This window comes from Diceros bicornis, chromosome 10 (assembly GCF_020826845.1).
Source record: "Diceros bicornis minor isolate mBicDic1 chromosome 10, mDicBic1.mat.cur, whole genome shotgun sequence".
NCBI lineage: Eukaryota > Metazoa > Chordata > Mammalia > Perissodactyla > Rhinocerotidae > Diceros > Diceros bicornis.
Window position 1 is genome coordinate 47,480,091 of NC_080749.1, and position 17,079 is coordinate 47,497,169.

The following is a 17,079-nucleotide window of genomic DNA, read 5'->3' on the forward strand; positions in this document are numbered from 1 at the left end:
TAGATAACTAAGATTTCTCTTTTGGAACTTACCTCAATATAGAAACATCATGTGACAATGGTTTTAGTAATTTTGCAATGACTAAAAAGGAAATAGTGTTAACAGTATTGTTTGATATTGGCCAGGTATTTATTTCATTCATGTTTTTTTCATGATAGCTTATCACGAACTAGAAAAAATATCTGTTAGCAAAAAATGAGATGGAAGAACAATTTTGGAAAATTTATAGTCAAGAGCAATTGAAACAACAGAATGTTTTGATCACCTATTTTCCTGTTGTGTTTTAGGTTCTGAACCTCTTCCTGGCTTTGCTCTTGAGTTCATTCAGTTCTGACAATCTTGCTGCCACTGATGATGATAACGAAATGAACAATCTCCAGATTGCTGTGGGAAGGATGCAGAAAGGAATTGATTATGTTAAAAGAAAATTACATGAATTTATTCAGAAAGCCTTTGTTAGAAAGCAGAAAGCTTTAGATGAAATTAAACCTCTTGAAGATCTAAATAACAAAAAAGACAGCTGTATTTCCAACCATACCACGATAGAAATAGGCAAAGATCTCAATTATCTCAAAGATGGAAATGGAACTACCAGTGGCATAGGCAGCAGTGTAGAAAAATATGTCGTGGATGAAAGTGATTACATGTCATTTATAAACAACCCCAGCCTCACTGTGACTGTGCCAATTGCTGTTGGAGAATCTGACTTTGAAAATTTAAATACTGAAGAATTCAGCAGCGAGTCAGATATGGAGGAAAGCAAAGAGGTAGGGATTTTTAAATATGAAGATATTTTGGTATTATGTATGCTTTAAACTATGAGACTATTTTAAAATTATATGTTTTCTTTCCATAAGAAAATAGGAAATATCTGGTGATACATTTCTGTGGCAAAATTGGTGATAGATATATTGACGATAGATTAAAATATAGCTAGACAAATGATATGCTGACTCATTTCTCAAGTATTCACCATTTTGAATTCTTGATAGTATTAATATGCAGATTAATATGAATTTTTCTAAGTTCTGAAAAATAATTTTAGATTTGTGAAAATGCCTCAGTTTATGCACTTGCTTCCGTATAATTCTCCCACAATGGTGGTTTTTGTATGTACTAAAAAAATACTTGGTGAGAGGGTAATTCCAATTCTGATTTTGTTCCATTCTTGGCTCTTATGAAATGCTTCATAAAATGTGATCTTATTTAGTTTGCACAGACATTTTTATTCATGGAAAATCTGATTGGGATCTTGGCTTGATATTTACATATAGTTTCATGTTTCCTGAAGTAAATAATTTTTTTAAGGAAGTGAAAGTAGTGATGAAAAATCATGCTGAAAATATTTTTAACCCTGCTGAGCCCAGTGCATGCTGTCTGAAAAAACAAAAAGCCTTGATACATTTTAGAATGTAAAATTCTGAATTTTCCAACTATAGTAAGAGTCTTGGTGGTTTAAAATATTCTTTGATTTACCAGAAGAGTGTGAGTACCAGAGCGAGTATGTTTTTGGCTTGTTGATAGGTATAAGCGCAGAGTTGGGAGTAAAGAGAAGAAGGAATTTAAACCCTTGGTGTTTAATTCTTTACAGCTTTAGCTGTAGAGTCATTTCAATACCTTCCCACCATAGAGATTGTTACCTGGTTGTTAAAATGTATTATTTGGAGAAATTTTCAATTATGGCTTTATATCAAACTTCCTAAATGTAAACTCATAAACTAATAAAGGATTAGGACAGTACTCTAAGAGGGGAATATGTGCAGGTTTTAATCTTTTGGTATTTTACCTGGTGGTTCTACACTAGAAAACAAAAGAGAATTGAAACAATTATCCAAGAATTCCAAATATTCCCACTTGAAATATCTTTTTAGTGTTCTGTCTTTAAGTTATTTTTGCCTGGTCATTTTCTTAACTGGTGGGATGGGATTATGCTGTTAAATATCACAAGTAGAGTAGTAAGAAATGGATGAGGCTTATTCTTATATATTCTTTTCTAAATGATTAAAAATTTAAAGAAAAAAAGGGAGCACTTTTTAATTTTTGGAATACCTAAATGAACTCCTTTTTAGAGGGCAGACTAACCAAGTGGACCCAGAGGGTGTTTAGGTATATGCACTAAATCCTCTTCTATTTTGTCTTTGCCAAATTTGTGTGATTCTTTGATAGCTGTCTGTACATTGTCTAGAGTATGTCATTTTACATTCATGTCATAATCATATATGCTTTAACTTTTATGTTATTTTGACTATATTTAATGTAATTCCTTTTCATACTTTGCGATTTTGAATGATTTTTCTTATAGAGTTTTAATAATGTTGAAGCCAGGCTTGAATGATTATTTTTCAAAGTGAAATTTACTAGTGCAATATGGTGACCTTCACTGCTTACCATTCTTACTTCTCACAGGGGTAAAATCCAGCTGGAGCCATCAAGATGCAGCTCTGGTGTTTTTTAACCAGCCAAAGGCTCGGGCCACCAATTTACCCAGGTTACCCAAGCAAGTTGTACATATATAAATACGATCAGTTTCTAAATGAGTTTTGACTGGCCTGCATGCTACTCAGCTACATTCCTTGCCCATCCATTGGCAGTAAAATAAAAACATGCACAGCTGCTCTTATGCTGAGTCATAAAGCATGGTCAGGCAAGTCTGGCAACCCTAACTTTTTAAAAAAATGATTTAGCTGCTAATTTTCTTACATAGATTTTAATAAAATTATATTCAGTGAAAAGCAAAACTGCATGCCTTTATGGATTATTTAATTTCCGTTTAACATTACAGAGTTTTGAACATGCTAAGGGCCTAAAGAAGCAATGTAGGCGTTCTGTGAAAAACTCACGCAGAAAAGCTTTCTCTCTCCTGCCCTCTTTTAAAAAAATATATAGCCCTAATAAGTGTGCTTTGTTGGTAATTTTTTGTTCAGTGGCATATTAAGTTTTTTTGAAGGGTACTCTGCAAGTTAAAGCAATCCCTTATTCATGTGCAAACTTCCTAAAGGATGTTTTAATGTGCTAATAATGTAAATGAATTGGAAGGTTTATGTTTTAGCTGCTAGGAGCATGGGTACAATTTTTATCTGCTTCATTTTAGAAAAAAATGGCATCACTTTATTTAGCAATTTACCAAATTTTTTTGCAATTACAATACCATTCCCTTGGAGATTCTGTTGATATTTGTCTCTAAAACTCCCAAGACTGAAAGAAAAGGAAATAAATGTCTTTTGTACATCAGAAAATACGAAAGGTAGTCTTATAGGTGGTATGTTCATTCTGCAAATAGATCTGGACTCCACCTTCTTCATCCTGCTCCTCCTCTCTCCTTTGTGTTTTTTTCTCTTCTCTATTTCGTCCAGACCTGCTGGGAAACTTTCCCCTGAAGAATATTATTTAAATATATGATTCACTGCAAATTCCTGTATAAGAAGAGAATCATTGTGAGCTCTTGCTCCTCGGGTGTTTTTTAAATGAAGGGACCTCCCTTGTCATGTGACTATGGCCATGAGGGCAACCCCATTCTGTGGGCTCCATTTGGTGGACCTTTTGTTTCCTGATTTGAAATCACAGTTTTGAGCTAAAATATGCTAACCAATTTGCTCGATTCAATTTAATTACTTTTGCAAGAAATGTTAATTAAATACTTCGTCACTTAGATTCAGTTTCCTCCCCTTTTGCCATTAAAACTACAAAACAGCCCTAACGTAAGCATATTTAGCTCTTTGGAAGGAGCAATGATCATGCCATTCCTTGGAGCATTTTTCTATACTTTGGAACAAAATATTCAGTCGCTGGCACTCTAGATTCGTGAAAGATAATGCCTTATATATTGGAGGAATGGTATCATATAAAATGAGACCGAAAATGTATAATTGCTCACAATTAAACACAGATACACATATACACGGGACTGGAGAGAATTATTTTTTCCTATTATGTATTAATTCTTCAGAAAAGCACGAGATATGACTCCTTAGGACAATGGCTTGTTTTTCCCAGTTTCTTGGAAAGAGACAAGGTTGGTTTCCTTATTCTCTGGCTCTCCCATTTTCCAAGTTCCTGTGTAGAGAAGTATATGAGGAAAAGTGACAATCAGGTAGATTGTCTACCACTGTATTTAGGAGATTCAACTGGAGTAAGTGTGGTGGAACATAAACTAAGTAGGAACTGATTTAAATTGACTTTGTTTATTCTCAACCCTCACATTATTATAGTTTCCAATTTCTTTGAATGAGTCTCTGATCAGGAAACATTGTCTGTTCCCTAAAACAGTATACTGACTTCTAATGCAAGAGGTGGGAAGGGGGAGAAAGATATGTAGGGAAGGTTTGGGTAAGCAATGGTGGGATGGGTTCAATAGGAACCCATCTATGATTTTATCCTAGAGAATATGTAGTCTTCAAGAGAAAGTTTTCCAGTGAGTTAGTGATTAAGAGGGAAAAAAGCTCTAAATATCCTTAATATTAGAACAAAATGGGCCAAACATATGTGTCTTTGGGGCACTGGTAATCTGCTGAGGAGTAGGGCAGCATGACATAAAAGTATTTGCCATCCCAAGAAAGATATTTAGTATCCTGCTATTTATGAATTAGACAATTTTATAATGTATCCATTATAAAGACAAATGTGATTTTCTAATGTAGTACAATGATAATGATACTTTTGATTTTGTCATCTTCCTTATTAAGAAAGTAACACCAACAATTCCTTTCTAGTAGTGATGTGTCACTTTGGCCTTAAGCCTATCCCAAAGCAAGGCTGACCATCACTTTCATTGTTCCAGTGTTAAGATTTTTCCCATAAAATATCCCAGAGCTCCTTAAGCATAGATTAGAATTAGGATTCATGTGCAACAAAGGATTGCCATTTTTGGAAACCAAAATTTTAGTTAGATATGAAATACTTGGTTTAATCTATATTTGAATTATCTCTTTTTAAAAAAATCCTGATTTCTTTTATTGACTCACATTAGAATATACCTTCCTTTTTTCAAATAATATACAATCTTTACTAGTTACATTTTCTTAAAAATGTCTCTTAACTTCATAGTAAGAAACAAGTGTGCTTATGAAAAAATTAATAGGAAGTAATGCTTTCTTTCCCTTTTTCTGTTATGATTATTTTTAAAAATACTTTTACCTTCTGAAGGAAGGACTATTACTTTGGTATGTTGATGTTTAATAATTTATCAATGAAGTGGAAAGTAAAATAAGTATAGTGTTTAAAAATACAAAGTGAAATATCGTCTCGATATTTATTTATTAGATCATTAAGCAAAATATGATTCTGCTGTGCTTAACTCCTATGACTGTAACTACCCAGTACATAGAAGAATCCAGCAGATTTTTAATAGCAAGGGCCCTGTAATATGAGGTTTTCACTAAAAATAATGTTCAACTAATATTTCCACCTAAAAGTACTAAAAGATTGCCAATGCTATTCATAGCAAACAAGAATTCACTATTCTTGTTTGATCTCTTTACTGTCCTGACCTTGGAGTTCATTCGTATTTTATTAAAGTTTAACTAGGTAAGGGCTACTCTAACAGTGTCATTCAGCCCATTTTTTTCCTAATAAATAAACACGGATTATAAAAAGGGAACCTAAATATCTAAATTTTACCAAAGAGAAGCATAGAACTTGTCAAGTGTAGAACTTGAAAGATAGAACTAGTTTTATTTCCAGCCAGTTAATATTTTGGTCTCTTACTCATATGGCATTTTGTAGTGAACAATGCATAGATTGGAGCATTTATAAGCAGCTTTTATATGAAAGTTCTTCTTTAAGTATATGAGTATTAATAGTTCCATATAATGATGTACGTTTGACAGTTCTGAATTTGCACTGTAGTTACGATTGATCATAATTATGACTTTGCTTGAAGCTAAAGTTTTATATTCTTAATTTGATTCATTTGTTTTTATATGCTCTTTATACATTTTAATTGTTTTAATCAACATATTTTATAATATTATGATATTTGCCTTTTATGTGATTTTAAGAAAGCAAAAAGAAAGCACTGAATTGATGTTACCTAGGAAGGTTTTATAAATCAGAATTTCTTGCCTACATCTCAGGATTATTGTTTAAAGTAAACTTTTTGTTCATGAAATATTCCAGTGTATATTTAGCTCTACTCTACATTAATACATATAAGAATATGACTATAACTTGAACTAAGACTAAGTTTATGATCATGAAACATGAGAATCAACAATATCACAAGCATTATTTTGAACCTACAATGTTTAATTACGTGTTACATCTACTAAATGTTTTAAATTGATAAAGATTGAGTTTACTTAAAAATCATAGAGAAATTCTCTAGGGAATCCTGGCAAAATGGGGTACAGAAGACCTAGAATCGAGCTACTGACTCACTATGACTTTCGACAAGATGATTAAAACCACATTTCTTCCTCTAAATAGACACTGGATTGGTTGATGTTGAGAATTAATGTGCAGCTTAGATTCTTTATTTGTAAACCAAGTAAAGCTATTCAAGTAATACATGTGACAGGTGGATTCTGTGCTGTTCTGTATCAGAGGAAGGATGGAGAAGGATGAGACTGCTTCTCCTTAAAGAGGTTCCCTTCACCACTGGGACTGTAGATCCATGTACATAGAGTGGAAGGAGGGAAAACATTGTCAAAATGATTCAGTATTAGTTTCCCTGACTCTAGAGTTGAAGTACAGTTTACTTCATAGACTCATCTTAGGTCTGAATAATTGGGAGCTTGGTGTTGAGACAGCATTCCTAATTCTAAGAACTATTGGTCATTACTTACACAATTCACAATCTTGAAGGATTTGTATTACTCTACACTTAAGTGAGACTATTATTTGTATTTCCTTGAATGTGAAAGCAAGTATTAGATAGGAGATGTTATAAATAGTTAATGGTGTAATAAAAGAGTCCATGCAGGTCATTCGTTTACTCAACAAACATGCATTAAACACAAACATTGGTGATAGGTACTAGAGATACAAAGATGGCAAGAGCATGATCTTTGCCTGAAAAGATTAAGTCTGCTGAGATGTCTTCTAGAAACACAAAAAACTTTTTTATGTTGAACTTTGGAAAATGTAATAACATGACCTTTAAATACATAAATATTTGACTTCAATAAAAAGACGTCTATTAATTCTATGTCAGTACTAAGGCACTGCAGTAAATGAAAGGAGTGATAGTTGGTGTTACAGGGATCTTCTGGAAACTTTTGAACATTATGAACCAAGATTCTCTGGAATATCTTGTCTGGTGACTTCTAATCGCTGTCAAGGGCTAACCTTCATTCTTTTATGAAGAAGTTCATTCATTCATTCATTTTTTAAACAATATTTATTGAGTACCTGCAATATCCCCAGCACTAATGTAGGCTCTGATGCACTCATTCACGAATGCCAGCCTGACCACATGGAGTATCCTGAATATGGATCCTCATTTTTTCTTTGGGCCCGCCCTCAGGTCTTCCATCAATCTGTATTTGCAATGTGATCCTTTTTCCTAAAAGGAATATTTTCCAATTCTTATTGTAGATTATCTTTAGTTAAGGCAGATATCACTAAGCTAATATCAGATATCGAATCCTGCAAATGATAAGATCAGTATTTTCGGGTCCCTAATATGTAACAACTTCATGTGAAATCAGATGGATTGGAATAAGAGGATAATTTAGTCATTTCTTAGTCAATTACATGCATATAACACAGCTACACTTATCAAAGAAAGAGTCTAACTGAAAGACAAAGGATAAGAAATTAGAAGTCTGAAAAATTAGAATTGTAGTAAATCTTCTCACTTTGATATTTCATCTTAAAATAAAATATATTCAAATTTTAATAGCAAAAAATATTATAATTGAGTATCTGTCTAGTATTGTGATATATTTAATGAGTAGAAAAAGAAATCAACAGCCTTCCAGCAACTTATAATATATAATCCTTGATTTAAGTAATTTGGGCAAATTAAAAAATAATACTGAAGCTAGTTCTAAGAAGGCAGACATTTATGATGTTTATGCTTCTATCATTGGTATTGTTAAATTACACAAGACAAAAGCATTTTCAATCTCATATATATCAGATATAAATGTTTCACATCATCAGTACCACTGTGCCAAGTAAATATTTTATTAAAAGAAAATTATTTTCATACAATAAAGGAACCATTTCCCAGAGAAATCCATATAATCCTTAGCCCGGATTTGAGAAGAATGCTTACGTACTGACTATAACATCCATTTTATAGTAGTTCAACATATTTCAATGTTCATTTTATCATGTGCTTACCTCATCCCCTTTATAAAGTAGCTCTTAGCAGCTCCGCCATTTCCTAATGTTATGCACTACTGGTAATAACATTGTAACAGGTTTGAGAATGCTGTGGCCCAAACTACTCTGATTCCATGTGGCACTCATACCTGGCCCTGTGTCATTCTTGTGGCATTTTAAGACCAGGTCAAGGTCTGGAATCTCTTCATTTATGCTGATCCCGTGAACGACCTGACCTGGCTAAAGTTTGTTGCATTTCAAGATTTAAAACAACTTCTTTCTAGTATATATTGCTTTTGGTGGTATTTGATTTAACCTAAAGGAAAACAAAAGAACAACTAAAGATTCGTTTCTGCCAGTATTAGCAGGATAAGGTAAGAGTGCCAGAGTAACAAGTAGTTTCCAAATGCACAATGAAACACAGGAGTGCATTGGCCAAAGAGAATGCAAAATATCAGCTCTTGCTATAAAGCTAACAATGTGCTGCTCTTTTCAGAATTAGAAAACTATAGACTATATTTAATAACAAACGGTGGTATATGTTTTCATGTCAATGAAAAGTGGATAATTTAGATTGTTGCTGTTTATGTGCATTTGATCAAATCTTTTCTGCATTTGACATGAAAATACATTTGTGCAGCTTTTGTTGGTTGGGTCACAATTTTAGAATAAAACAAAAGATATCATTTGCAAACTACGTTACAAAAGCAAGATCACAGATGACCATACAACTCTGGCAGCTTACATAAGCTCTCTGCAGGATTTTATTTCAGAATCTCTACATGGGCTTACTCAAAAAATTATTTACGTTGTTGGCACCATATTTTTATTAAAGAAAAAAAATGCCGTGGTGCTGTATCTAATCTTGTGACCCTCACCTCTACTAAAGCAGACTGGCGTTATGTTTAAGATATTCTTAAATTACAGATCAAGGAAATGCAGACAGAAGACTTGAGGGCACGCCTTTTGAATTTTTATATTATAGATTAAAGAAAATATTTTAAAAGCTTTTCTGTGGAATTGATTTTCAGAAGCTAAATGCAACTAGTTCATCTGAAGGCAGCACAGTTGATATAGGAGCTCCCGCTGAGGGAGAACAACCTGAGGTTGAACCTGAAGAATCCCTCGAACCGGAAGCCTGTTTTACAGAAGGTGAGCGAAACAATGCATATATGCTCCTTAGACTTCTCTCAGCTATCCCTCTAGTCTCTCTCCCCCTCTCTTCATCTGTATCTGTCTAACAACTGCTCATTGTTTTGTTTGTTCTTTTTCTATATCAAAACAAAGGTGATTTTTAAAAAGGTAAGATTTAATTTATGTAATCAGATATTCTTATTTTTGTGGATCCTGTTCATCTCTAAGAAATGCTGCTGAGTTTTTTGGTGGCCTCCTAGAATATCTAATAAAAGAGAACACCAAATAATACATATCTCTCTTTAGCTTTAAAAAAATAAAAGAAAAAATTTTTTAAAGTCAAAGAAGTAATTTATTGTTTACTGTTTTGTCAAATAATAATGAGTACTAATTGATAAAAGTACATTTAAAACTGTCCACGTGTAACAGTTACCTGTATTTGTCAAGGTCAGATATTTTTTATTTGTACTGAATGATAATAGATAATAGATAATGAAATGCCAAAATATACTATGAGTTATATAATACAGGGCACCATGCATTGGCGTAATATCAAGAGGATTCTCTGAAGAAAGCTAAAATTATGTTATTTGACGTATAGATCAGTTATCTCTTGGGCAATAATGTTATGTATCAAACTACCCAAAGTTTCTTAGCATATAACAAAAAACACATATTTTTGCTCACAAGTCCATGGCCAGCTAGCTGGTTTTGCTGATCTTGGCTGGGCTCTCTCACAAGTCTGAGGTCTTGGATGAGACAATTGAGCTGACTCAGCTCCACTCCACTCTTGTCTCATCCTCCACGCACTGGCCTGGGCTTGTTCTCATGGTGAAGGCGGAGGAGCAGAGAGGAAGCCTAAATGCCAAGGACTTGTCAAAACCTTGTCATGTTTGCTTCTGTCCTCTTCACCTGGCCAATCCGGACCCAGCCTGGGGCTGTACTACTAATGATACAAAGAGACTTAAAAATTAGTGCAATAACACAGGGTATGAAATTCTTTACATTTCTTATATAAATCACTCTTGTAGACACAGAAACGTTTCTCTAAAACCCTAGGAATCACTTCGTTTTTAGCTCATTTTTTAGTTAACAGCTAGTTAATAATTCATACTATGTCTTAGCCCCAAATTTATTACTGTATAGTAATTGCTTAAATAAAAGTTTATCTTAATAATAATGACTGCCTTGACTTGTTACTAGTAATGCTGTTTTATTATAACTAATTCTAAAAATGTTTTATTTGGGTGATGTATGCTTATATTAAGAACACTCAAGCTGTTTTATTTTAAACTTTAAGCTAATTTTTGTTGTTGTTAGAGCCATTGAGTTGATTCCAACTCCTAGTGACCCTGTGTTCAGCAGAGCAGAACCCTACCCAGTCTTTTTTTCTTTTGGTGCCATCCTCTTACCTTCCGGCGCTATATCAGACAATGCTCCGCTGCTATTCACAGGGTTTTCATGGCCAGTTTTTTCAGAAGTAGGTGACCAGGTCCATCTTCCTAGTCTGTCTTAGTCTGGAAGCTCCAATGAAATCTGTCCACGGTAGGTGACCTTGCTGGTATTTGAAATACTGGTGACACCGCTTTCAGCATCACAGCAACACACAGCTGCAATAGTATGACAACAGACGGATGGGTGGTGTGGTTCCCTGACCGGGAAACAAACCCAGGCTGCAGTCTTGAGAGCACCAAATTGTAACCACTAGACTGTAAGGGCTGGCTTAAGCTAATTTTAAAAATAAGCAATTATACAGATGTTAGAAATCACAGTTGATGTCAATAGATTCTTTCAAGGTTATTACAGAAGATTATGTGCATACACATTGATTTTGGACTTAAATGCATTGGTGAAAATAAATATTTAAATATTAATTGTCAATTTTTAAATAATTTCAGAGGGAGAGCTATTTGTTTGCAACAGTTATGAAGGAAACTACATTTTTACTATTTCCTTCAAAAAATCTGTGTACATTTCAATGCAGTTATTTGGTTACGAAAAAATTTATGACTTCACAAAACTTTCAAGTGGTATATCACAAAAGTAATTTCTGTGGTATTAGTTATTACTCTTTCCTAGACAATTAGCTTATTTTTAGGGTCACGATATATGCATAATAATAATTATACTATCAACATTTGTCTTTTGTAAAGTTAAAAAAAATTTAAGTATGAAATATTACCAACATAATATTATAGAAAATAATAATGAATAATACATAGATATGCACTAACCAACTTGAACAGTTTGAATATTCTTGTCATTTTTGCTTCAGACTTTTTATTTAAGAATAAAACAGATACAGATGAGGCCCGTTTTGTACCCCTTCCTTATTCCATTTGTACCCCTTCCTTATACCAATCCCTTCCCTCCCTCTCAGAGGTAAACCAGCATCTCAAATTTGGCATTTATCATTCCCACTAACATTGGTCTTTTTCTATTAAACAGTGTTTTTTCAGCTCATATCCTCTTTAGGGGGAAAAACATCCCAACTAAATACAGTTCCATTGAATTCATTACAACAGATACTTTCAGGGCATGTAATTCTTCTTGATCTTTTGGGAGACAGAAATATGAAAAAAGTCTTGCCCTGAAAGAAACGACTAATATGCTATTTATTTCTTAAATAAGAAACTAATAACATTTAATAACACCATTAAATTTTCATGAAACAAAGGATGTGATGTAGCTAACTGACATTATAAAGTAGCATCTGATAAATATCTATGCAGTAAAGTATCATGCTCCTTCAAGATGAGGTTTCCGTTTTTCTATTAATTGAACAAGGTTCCTCCATCACGGTTAAAACCCTATCTCATGACTCCTTTCTCTCCCACACCCCAGTGCCCCTGTATTCTACATGCTGCCAGGTCCTGTCAAGTCGGCAGTATCTTTTGATTGCTGACCACTGTCACCACCATTACCCTTGCTCTTACTTTTTTAATGTTCAGTTGATTGAATCTCATAGACTCTTAACTCTTTCTTCGTCTTCTTTCTTCTATCTGTCCAATACTTTGTGTAGGAATAGATACTTCTAAATCAGTGTTCTCATCAGGTAAATCTTCTTGACTCCCAAATAAATCTTTTAATGTTTTCCCCATTAGCACATAAAATCCAAGTTATCTAACAGACTCATTCAGGTCCTTTTTTCAAATTGGCTTTAAGCATCTTTTCTAGTCTTGATTCCTAATTCTCTCCTTCATGCAACTTCCAGACTTTTCTGTGACCAAGTTTTATGTATCATTGTTTCTCCATTCCTTTACAACTCCGTGTGCTAGACCTGATTCTTACTCATCCTTCAAAGTCTAGCTTCAAAGTTCAATATCAGAAATTAATCTGTGCCAATGAACTCCCACAATACCTTATCTTGTGATAATTGTTGCTTTTTATAACTACAGAATCTGTGGGCAAATTTCTCCTACTTAAAATGCACAGTCTTTTTAGAGCAAGACCATATTTTACACATTCTAGTATTATAATTTGCCCAATACAATTCCCTGAATACAGCTCATATTCAGTGAATATTTGTTGACAAGCCTTTAATTTAGTAATCCACAAATTAAACAAAGATGTTTGTCACATTGTTGCTGATAATAGCCAGAATTAAAGCAATATAAATATTCAATAACAATGGAATAGTTATATAAATTCTGGTTAAGTCTGGTAATATTATTTAGAGAAGTATTGTGAAACTTTTCAAAATTCCATTTACTGGTAACAAAAAAGGAAATATTTATAGTATACTATTAAGTGAACTAATTAGAATTCAAATATATGTAATGTCCAAATATGAGTGGACTCACACTCATAGAATAAAGATAGGATGGAAATATCAACTTTTGGTGATTTTATTTTTCTCTCTATTTTTCTATAATATGTTTTTATAATGTAATATAATCCATTATAATAATCCCAAAAACATGAAAAAAAATATTTATTGAGTGAACGATTTAAAACAACCATATAGATGATTTCTATTTCTATAAGTGGAAGCCATCTTACAAAATAAAGTTATTTACAATGGATCAGGTAATAATGTAGATGAATCTCCCTCCAACCCAAATGTACATAATCAAAGAGTAACTTTATTTCTTCATTTACTTTGACGTATTTTAGACTGTGTACGGAAGTTCAAGTGTTGTCAGATAAGCATAGAAGAAGGCAAAGGGAAACTCTGGTGGAACTTGAGAAAAACTTGCTATAAGATAGTGGAGCACAACTGGTTCGAAACCTTCATTGTCTTCATGATTCTGCTCAGCAGTGGGGCGCTGGTAGGTGACATATGATCTGCTCCTTTACCTTTACCTGAAACCTTTTGCCTTTCCTTTCAATGAACCTCCTATTACCTATTTTTACAATAAAATGTTTATGAGGATGAGAGACTTTGTGTGATATTTTTACCCCAGTATGAGAGGCTCAATAAATAGCAACTTTTATTGTTCTGGAGTAGGCCTCGGATTGAATCAAACTCAGAGCAGTATGGTTTTTTGTAATATTTAAAGAAAGATCTTTCTGACTTTAGTCATCAGAGACAGTGCTTATGAAGAATGACTATGTAGACAAGATATGGGATTATCATCTAATATATCAAATTGCTTAACACAAGCTCCATCGTTGCAGGGAAATCCCCTGTCTTGTACATGCTGGTTCATCAGTACCAACCACAGTGAATGGCAAATAGTAGACTAATTTTATTACTGACTACTAGCAAAGCAAAAGTGTTACAAATGTAATTTATGTCTGACTTTAGTCAATAGAATGGTCAATTTGGTTAAAATATTGATTTAATGGAAAGAGTGTGGCTCATTTTCCTATTTGGTTATACAAATGTGGTTGCATTTCTTTTATTTTCTTGATAAGTCACAAGAGTGTTTGGTGAGTTGATTTCAGTAGGAGGATTATGGCGTTGTATCTGGACGTCTCTCAGCCTGCCTCTGTTTTGACTAAGAATCCTGCATCCTGCCATGTACTCAGAGCAGAGACGGTCAGCCTTGCGTTTTAATGCTGAGTAGAGGGAGAAGTGTGAGGTCTCCTCAGACACCAGTGCCCTTGCTGTAGTAGCTCTTGGTTCTCAACTACACCCAGTCAGAGCTCTCCAAAGTCACCAACATGCTGGCACAATGGCTGGCTTCTCAGGGGCTTCCAGCTTCAGCTACAAATTGAGCTGAAAAGCCTTTAGGCCCTTGTGTTGAGCTCTGGTCACAAGCCCAGATACCTCTTATCTCCAAAAGAGAAAAATTTCCTGTGTCCTTGATCCAGACCACCAGATTATCCTGACTGATAGTTTTTCTTATAAGGGAATTGAGTTAGATAAATGGCCTTTTCATTCCAGAAGGCCCAGGGGCTCCTACAAATGAGTTCCCCTGCCCTTTCCAAAGAACTCTGCAAAATGATGGCAGAGGGGGCTTCCCAGCATACACCCGCACACATGCCTAAATTGAGCAGGAGAGAGAGAGAGAGGAGAAAGTGAAAGATGAGAATCTGTTCCCCTTTCTCCAGGCTAAGGGAGCTCCTTGCCTCACATTAGCGTTACTGAGAGGGTACATTCCAGTTACTCTGCACTGAACAAAGCAGATCTATTCGCAGATGATTTTCTACCTCCTGCTCTAAAGAGAAGCAGCTGGCAGTGTCTCAAAAATTTTAAGCTCTTTAGGGATACCCTGATACCAAAATTTAAAAATTATTTGAATTCATCGGTTGACTGAAATGCCCAGTCAACAGTCATTTGTGTACAGATAACTATAAAGCAAAATGCCACTACGGGAAACTGGAAGCCTTCCAGCCTTAGGCACCTGAGAAGAGGCTGGTAGAATGATTTTTCTAATAAGACATCAATTAGACACAGTTTATAACAATGAAACTCAATGGAATTTTTTCACTTACAGGCCTTTGAAGATATATATATTGAGCAGCGAAAAACCATTAAGACCATGTTAGAATATGCTGACAAAGTTTTCACTTATATATTCATCCTGGAAATGCTTCTCAAGTGGGTTGCATATGGTTTTCAAATGTATTTTACCAATGCCTGGTGCTGGCTAGATTTCCTGATTGTGGATGTGAGTATTCTGCACTTTCTTCTTTCATTCCATTGGCATGTGATGATACGTGCTAGTCCTAGCAATGGTGCCTGGCACATAGTGGGCTCTCAGTAAAGACTGCATGGGCCCAAATATAAATGATGATTCCCTTTTTCCCGATGAGAAGATGCCCTAAAACATTTTTTTGCTGCTTTAAATGCATATACTTTCATAGATGAAACCATCAAATGCCACCTTATTATATTTATTTAGTTTCAAATTAATATTTAAAATCCCACGTTATACAAAATATTATATTAATGTAGAAGTTTTGCTTTTTAACTCTCACATTTCACTTAATAACTGTATTTAAATTCTTCACAGGCATCTTTGACGTTAGTATCTCTGTCATCACCAGAGGCTGTTGAGAAGTGTTTGTCTCACAGATGGATTACTAATTACAGAGAAATTTGAAAGTCCTAATAGAAGAGACACTTCTTGATTTGTATGATGGTAGAAACAGATTGGCTATGGACCAATTATTTAAAGGTTTTATTAAACTGCATTGGTGTTGAAAATAAAGTAAGATGGAGTACCAGAAATATAAGAGGCTTTAAAAAATTGAATATGAGGTTATTCCCTAATTTCTGAGGGAGAATTTTGAGGAAGATCTCACCTTTTATTCACAAATATAAGATCTTAACTGAACAAAAAATTTAAAAATCATTTTTATTTAGTTTTGGAGATTTACTTCTTAAATGCCTTTTAAATTAGTAGTTCATTCAGAATCGATAGAAAGGAACTTAAAGGCCTTTTATCTGGAAAAGACTAGGTGAGCCAATGAGGACAGAGGACTGTGGATGTCGGGGGGAGAGGACAGTATGATGCTCACCATCAACATAGAGGAGGAGGATGCTGGAATTTGCAGCAAAGTACCGTGTGTTAAATAGTGCATTTTAAAGATAATATTCTGTTGATTGTAACAGTTTCTTGGCAATTAAAGACATATTTTGATATACAAAATTTACATTTCAAGCTAGCCAAAGAAAAAAAGTGGACCCTTTCATGGAGAAAATTATTTTTCATAGTTTCAGATGAGAAAAAAATCAACTTTTAATCCAGTATAAGCTTTCTCTAATCACCAAACAGAAGGAAAATTTATGAGACAGAGTTATTTGAATTTAAGAGAAAAAAAACTTTGTTTTATTTTTTTTTAATCTACCTAAAGCAAATCTACTATTAAACACAACATATAAAGCTACGTGCAGCATTACATCAAAAAGTTTTACAGCAATAAAATAAGACAATAATTAATACTTAAAAATCAAATATGTTTGGACATTACAAACGGTGGAAAAATATACCAAGAATAACCATTCTTTTATTTGTATAATGTGATTATGGATGATACTTTATTTTCTGTATGTGGTTATGATACATTGGTAAATTCATAATAAAAATATCTGATATTTAATATATATGTAATAATAAAGACATTAAGTCAACACTACCTGAATATAAAGAAATTCTTAAGAGAGTCTAGTTGTCTGGCAGTTGGTGCTTATCTTATAGGCTTCCCCCGCTATCTGAAAGTAGAGGGTTCCATGAAATCTTTTGTTAAGCCAAAATGGCGTGAAGTGAAGAAGCAATTACCATT

At 33.9% G+C, this 17,079-nt stretch overlaps 1 protein-coding gene across 13 annotated transcripts in view; it reads left to right on the plus strand.

The window, feature by feature from the left end:
* The window catches only part of LOC131410787 (sodium channel protein type 2 subunit alpha), an 81,936-nt gene that overhangs the window by 46,905 nt on the left and 17,952 nt on the right, over positions 1-17,079 (plus strand). For all 13 annotated transcript variants that reach the window (XM_058549150.1, XM_058549158.1, XM_058549159.1 and 10 more), the window contains exons 16-19: positions 288-767; positions 9,300-9,420; positions 13,519-13,673; positions 15,288-15,461. In XM_058549150.1, the coding sequence (XP_058405133.1) occupies positions 288-767; positions 9,300-9,420; positions 13,519-13,673; positions 15,288-15,461 (930 nt within the window). The remainder of the gene's footprint in view (positions 1-287; positions 768-9,299; positions 9,421-13,518; positions 13,674-15,287; positions 15,462-17,079) is intronic.